The 7,113-nt window shown below is 42.5% G+C and overlaps 1 protein-coding gene across 1 annotated transcript in view; it reads left to right on the top strand.

The window, feature by feature from the left end:
- Positions 1–4,433: 4,433 nt before the first annotated feature.
- CFTR (cystic fibrosis transmembrane conductance regulator) overlaps positions 4,434–7,113 on the top strand; it is a 107,320-nt gene continuing 104,640 nt past the window's right edge. Inside the window, exons 1-2 of the mRNA XM_019515767.1 lie at positions 4,434–4,442; positions 4,516–4,707. Of these exons, the coding sequence (XP_019371312.1) occupies positions 4,434–4,442; positions 4,516–4,707 (201 nt within the window). The remainder of the gene's footprint in view (positions 4,443–4,515; positions 4,708–7,113) is intronic.

The raw sequence follows: 7,113 nt of genomic DNA, 5'->3' as shown, positions 1-7,113 counted from the left end.
CCCACATGGACTAGGACCATGGGGTAGTAATCAGTGGGCCATCATTAATGGAAAGAGTGAACAGTACCAAATCCAGGACAGATCCTTGCACAATCTCACTTAATACATCCTTCATGTGTAAAGTGAGCCACTGATAGCTGCTCTGGGTATAGTTTTTCAACTAGTTGTGGACCCACATTGTAGTATTTTTCTAGTTTGCTTAAGAGGGTGTTATATGCGACTGGCAAAGGCAGCTTACTTAAGTCCAGATATATCTTCTGTTTCTTTCCTATCCTAAAGGCCTGTTACTGTGTTGCAGAGTGTGATTTGTTCTTGACAAATCTGTATTTGCTGGGCTTATACTGTATTTACTTGAATCTAAGATGACCCTAAATTTAAGATTTAATTTTTTTATATTTAAGATATAAATTTGTTATAATTTTCCTGTATAGAATTTAAGTATTGGGGTTTCAGGTTTTTTGGTTGTACCTATGTTGGTCAAAGGACATAGGCAGGCAAGCTTCTTTGGGTAGATGTGATATCTTTTATAGCTATCAGAATAGCAGATGCTCTCTATGCCTGAAGAAGGGTGCTTGTGCCCAAAAGCTTGCAAATAACTTTATCCAACTACTCAGTTGGTCTAATAAAAGATATCACATCTACCCAAAGAAGCTTGCCAGTATTGGGGTTTGTCTTTTAATTCATCCTCCCTCACTGCTGCAGGGGGTAGGTAGGTGGTGTGGCTAGGTCAAGCAGCTTGACACCTGCTTGTGCCTGCCCCCTTACCATCTGCCCCGTGCCTGCCCCTCACAGCCTTAGTCCCTTCTTCCCCAGACTCTTCTTCCCCATTCCTCCTCCCACTGTCTGCTGCTTTCTGCCCCCAGCCTCAGCTCTTCACTCCCTTCCCACCCCAACTCCCCTTACCCTTTCTTTGCCAGGAGGCTCTGCCCCTAGTCTAGGCAGAGAGATGAAGCACAACCCCAGGCCAACCCTTGTAGCAGCCATGTGGGCTGTGCACTGCTGCTATAGTGCTCCAGGCTGCAGAACGCATGGAGCCTGCCAGCATGGAGCAAGGGTAAAGTGGGAAGGGAGAGGGGAAGATGGGAGAGCAGAGGCTGTGTGGGGTGGGAAGTGTGGGGGTAGAGGCTGTAGAGGGGAGATTGCAGGGTGCAAAGGTTGCAGGGGGTAAATACAGTAATATTCTAATCTTTTAGGTGCTTACTAATAGATGTTTATTGGTTCCAGGAATGGAAGATAAGCTGACTAGCCTATATATAATCTGTTCAGGCCATCTGTTTTTCCCTTTTGAAAAGATAGATGCTATGTTTGCTTTTCCAGTTCTTTAGAACCTCACACATCTTCCAAGAGTTCTCAAAGAAAGTCACCAATTATCCAGCTTTCTAAGTACTCAGTGGTGAAGTTCCTTAGGTTCAGTTGACCTGAAAAAAACTAGGCTTTCAAATAATCTTTTAACTTGTTCCTTCTCTTTTCTAACTCAAGTTTTTAATATCTTGTTACTGATGTGAACTATAATCATCTGGTCATAGTAATGTTTTTTAGTAAAGCACAAAAGACATTAAATACTTTGGACTCCTTAGCACCATTACTAGTCTTTTCTCCTCATTGAGTAGCGGACCGTTTCCTTTTTCTTACTACTATTAGAAACCTAGAATGTTTTCTTATTAGCTTTTACATCCCATGCTGGCTGTACCCATTTCTGTGCCTTGGCCTTTGTGATCTTGTTGGTACAAACTCATCTTGAACATTGTATTCATCCTGAGTGATTTGACTTAGTTTTCATTTTTTGTTAAATTCCTTTTTGAGTTTCAGGTCATTCAGTAGCTCACAACTTATCCAGTTTGGCCTTACGTTTCATCTGCACTAGAATAGTTTGTGTGCGTGCCAGTGAAACAACCAAATCTCTTGGATATCTTTTTTCCTTAAACTTGTTTCTCATGGGATCTTACCTGCCAGTTTTCTGTGTTTACTGAAGCCTGGTTCTTGGAGACCATTATCTTTAGTCTGCTGTTTTCTCTTTTCTCATAAGAATTGTGAACTCTACCATATTATGAAAGACAACCCAAGTTATCTTCCACCTTCATTTTCGTAACTAGATCATTTGTTGGTCAGAATCAAATCTAGAAGTGCCTCCCCTCTAGCGGTTTTCTTCACCTTCTGTAACAAGAAGTTGTATCTGATATATTACAAAACCTTTGATAGTGTCCTATTATATTGCTTTCCCAACAGATGTCTGGGTAGTAAAAGCCCTTGATTACCACCAGCAGCTGTACTTTCCCTGGTTCTGTTAATTGATCAAAAAAGCTTCATTCACTGGATATTCTTCCTTTAATATTCTATAGTAGGTGGTGACATTTTCCTGTACCTTTTTCCTTTCAACTTGACCCAGAGTCTTTAAACAGAACTGCTTTCTGCTACATTCTGGACCTCAAAGCAATGGACACATTTTTGATGTGCAAGTTAAACACCTCTTCCCTTTTTCCCCTGGCTGTTCTTCCTGAATATGCTGTACCCTTCTATACCTATATTCGAGTCAGATGAAATATTCTACCAAGTCTTTCTGATGCCAGCTGAGTCATAATTTCGGTTATGTTTTAGGATGGGGGGCAACATTTTTGGCAGTCATGCCGCAAATTAGCCCTGCATCCTTCCCAAGTGCTACTCTGATCCCCTTCCTCACCCTGATCTGCTGCTCTACTTTCTGTTCCCTGCTCTGTGCTCCCAGCCTGATCTTCTGCTCTGCTTTCTGATTCTTTCCCTGTGCCCCTGCTTCATCTCTTCCTCTGCTTTCAGCTTCCTGCCCTATTAGCTGTTGTGCTGCCTGTCCCCTCCTTGATATGCCCTGTAACACATACACACAGCCTGCCTATGGCCCTCATGCTACAGATTAGCCACCCGTGTTCTAGGATTTTAATTTTCTCCTGTTCATTCCTCATATGTTTTCCATTAGCAAATAAACTTCAAAGATGTTCAGCAGATTGACACATTGTTTTTCCTCTTGACCATCTTATGAGCCTATTATGATTATATCCTTCGTGGTTTGTGGTCCTTTGTCTATACCACTGTTGTTTATACTTACCTGTGGGCTTATGTTAATAGTTCCATTAGATATACTTTAAAAGCGTCCTCACTAGGTAAGCAAGTTTGAGAGCAAAGATGCTCTTCCATTCCTTGTTACATGTACCCAGTTTCTATTCAACAGTCCTACTTCTTGGACTGGTGGGCTATGGGCTGCACACAGCACTTGAGGGGTTCAGCTGAAATCCCTAGCTCCCAGTCTGTGCACCGTTTCCTCCATTACTCTCCTGCACTCCCTCCTCCAGCTTCCAGTAACTGCCCTTTTTGCTGGAGGCAGAGCTAGGTAGAACAGCCCATGGAACTGAGGGATTCCTTGCCTGAGGGACTTGGGGTGACCTAGGGTGCTGGTGTAACTCAGTGGACAGGGGGTGCCTAGGGTGTGGCAGGGCTCACATGACCAGTCAGAAATTGGACCAATCAAAAGCCCTGATCTAAGCAACCAAAGCTCTCCCAGTAACACCATTTGTGCAGGATATGCCTAGCCTTTACCCTTGACCAGAAAGTTAAAGAGAACATCAACTGAGCCCCCAACTCCTTCACTCTTAGAGCCTTGTAGTTCTGGTGTGCTTAAGGACTGATGGTATTGTTAATGTCCTTTAGGGTGAGCAGTATTGGATAGTGGTCAAAGGGATGAATGAGTTTAAGCAACCTGTCCGTAATGTCCCTGTTTAGGGCTTCTTACAGATAGCATCGCTTTCTGGATATCAAGTTAGGTCAGCAGATAGATGCTTTCATCCACCTCCAAAAAGAGTCTTGAAATACCATGACTTTTCATTTTCTTTTGGGAGTGGTGGCCAGGAACTTCCCAGCCTTTGGGACATGACTCTTTTTTTGACACCTTTCATTCCTTGTTCATTGCCAGGACAGTTCTTCCACAGATGGTAGTTGGTAGTTCTACTGCCAGAGGTAGCCAGCATCTTGTTCCCTTCTTGCAAAGTATCTAGTTTTTCCTCCTTTGCTGGTGGCTGCTGCAGTCCTCTCTAGCCAGCTAGCTTCCTCATCCTTGGAGGTCTCCAGGTGACCTGGACTGAGTTCCCAGATGCTTCTCAGCTGTCTCTTCCTGTAGCTCTCCCACCATTTTCTGAGGGATTCCATCAGCAGATCTCTCTCACATTAGATGGTTTCCCCTGCATGAACTACCTTATCAGAAATATGTAGGCAGGTTTCATTCCCTGTAAATCTGGACCAGAACCTCACAGAAGCTTTAGAATCTGGTTACAGGAAGAGCTAGCAGTAGAGCTAGCTTTGGCAATGCAGCATTGACCAGCTGCTGTTCACTGTTGTCAAACTTTGTCTTAAAGCTTCCTTTTGAAACTACATTATTTGCTAGCAAATGTATGTAGGAATTAATTATCAGAATGGCTCATGTATGTTTAGCATCTGTTGCAATTGTTGTGCAGATGTCTTTTGATACATTAACTAGCTATTGATCATTTTCAGACTTCTCTTCTGATGTTGATAATGGGAGAGTTGGAACCTTCAGAGGGTAAAATTAAGCACAGTGGAAGGATTTCCTTTTCCCCTCAAGTGTCCTGGATCATGCCTGGAACTATCAAAGAAAACATCATCTTTGGTGTGTCCTATGATGAGTACAGATATAAGAGTGTCATCAAGGCCTGTCAACTTGAAGAGGTCAGTGTTGTATGATAATTCATTCTCTTATAATCTATGTGTAGAGACTAACTAAGCAAGACATCCTACAGTCATGACGGAGTCAAAGACTGATTCAGTTCAACACCATGAATTCTGTGACTTTCCAAACAAACCCATTGGTAAAAACTCTGAGCAGATGCTGCAGGTTCTAGATTCAGACCCCACAGGGCTGTCTCAGGCATTACAAGGCGTGTCTTCCAGGGGAGTTTTTCTATGACCTTTTTTTAAGAGTTGGTCAGAAGTTTTCTTTTCAACTTTTTCTTTTTAACTAAAATATTTTGTGGAAACAGAACTTCCATGAAAAATATATTTCCCTTTACATTTTGAAAGGTTTCTTAAACATCTCAAAGTTGAAAAAATATTCAGATTAAAAATGAAAATATTCCTTCCAAAAACTTGAAGAATTTAAAGGAAAATATGAGGAAAACAGCCTTTTTATGTTTTTCAAAAATATTTACATATTACTGCAGGATCCAGCTGTTATTTGATACAGTGAAGTAGGCTCCATACTGGACAATTTTTTTTCTCCTACCAGAACATGGTTTCAAATGAGTGTTTTTATAGTACAGTGAAATCACAAAAGTATTATACTCGAGCATGGCTATGTTTAAATTTTTAAATCTTTTCACACCTACTGCTTTGTTAAGATCACGCCCTTACACTTTAATATATAGGTCAAAACAATAAATGTTTAAACTTGCCTAGCAAAATCTAGGCCATACAGCAAAAGTTATTTATTTTATCTCCAGTCAAGTGAAAAAGCAATAGCTAGGCTGTTTAAAAATAAGATTCACTGAGTACAATTAAATGATAAAGTAATCTTTTTTGTGTGCTTAGAGGAAAAGTATTTTAGACCATTGCTACTCCAAGTACAGGCAGAGTTTTGATTGTGGCTAGGTAGCTTCTTTGGAACCTTTTGTAGTAGCAAACATGACACTGCTAGACTGTATGTTACAGTGTGATCCCTGGGTCTAGCTGTAAAATCTATAATTAAGCCCACAGATCCAAGAACCAAAAAGCTGCTGCAATTCCAAACTCTATTTCTTTCCAAAGGGAAAGCTACTTATTTCATGCACAAAGACTAGCTGTTCTTAGACTGAAAGGAAGTTTAAAAGTACTGTTCAGCCTCGCTGCTGTTGGCTATTCTGCCCTCTCTGGTCTGATGTAAAAGAAAGATCCACTGTGGGGGAGAGAGGAAAGGGGAGTGGAGAGAAGATAGAAGGGGATGATTTTGTAGACTGAGCCATTGGGAGTGAGGTGAGAAGTCTGGCAGGACAAGGAAAAGTGTTATTTAATCATTCCCCTCAGGAGTGCAAGTTACCACTCTGGCTAGGGACAGACATTCCAAAAGCCTGAGCCTGAATTGATTCAGTCTTTGCAGGTTAGCTTAACCTGCAAAGCTTGAACCAACGTGGAGGTGGATAGACATTTCCTTTTTATTCCAGTAATCATAGAATCATAGGCACATGCCTGAAGTGGCTCAGGCTAGAAGACTGGGGGCGCTAGAGCAGCCCTCCATTCCAATTTACAGTGCTGAGCTGAAGGGGGGCACATGGCCAGACCCTGTCAGGGTGCTCTGATTAGGGAGGGGTCCCCTGCTCCTGACCAGGAGGGAGCCAGTAGGGAGTTGATAACAAAACATTGAGTTACACAGCTGGGAGTTACACAGGCAGTTGTTAGCATTTAGCAACCCATCAACAAAACAAAAGGATCTCTCATTAGTTCAAGCTCTTCTTAAACAACTTTTTTCCAAGGAAGGAATGGAGGGACATTACCAGCTACCTATTTATTAGCTCCAAAAAAGCCTTAAGCCAACACTGTCCTGTCTGCCTTTGTCTTTTCTCCCACAGCACAGACTATAGCCAGCATGTGGTATGCTAGCTAATGCTGAGAGGTGTCTGTGTAAGGCAGAGGGGAGGGGGGAATCTCTGCTTGAGGAGGGAGTGGTGAGGGGGTGGGGAGGAGCAGGAGCAAACCAGGCAGACAGTGTTGTATCTGCAGTCTCTTTGGGAGCTGCAGCCAGGGAGCAGAGGAGAGGGGCCAGCCCTGCTGGGCTGGAGCAGAGAGCAGAGCCCCACCCGGGGTTGTGAAGCATCTGGAATGCTGGAGGATTCCAATTTAACTTAAATCAGGAAGGGGTCTGGGACAGACATTGCATAAACTGGTTTGACCCAAATCAGTTAAGTCTGATACTACATTCAATCAGGTTTATCTCAAACTGGTTTCAGCCATTTTCAGACTGGTTTATGTGCAATGAACTTCTGTTCTGTTACAGGTTTAAATCAGTTTCTGATTATTTAAACTAGTTTGTGTGTAATGTATCCCTAGCTTCTGTGAACAGGATGCTCGGGTGAACTATGTTCAGGTGACAGCGTAGCGAGGCAC

This window comes from Gavialis gangeticus, unplaced genomic scaffold (genome assembly GCF_001723915.1).
Source record: "Gavialis gangeticus isolate Ggan-Ray unplaced genomic scaffold, GavGan_comp1, whole genome shotgun sequence".
In the NCBI taxonomy this organism is placed as follows: domain Eukaryota; kingdom Metazoa; phylum Chordata; order Crocodylia; family Gavialidae; genus Gavialis; species Gavialis gangeticus.
The sequence above is the reverse complement of the archived record's forward strand: the minus strand, read 5'-3'. Positions and strand labels throughout refer to the sequence as shown.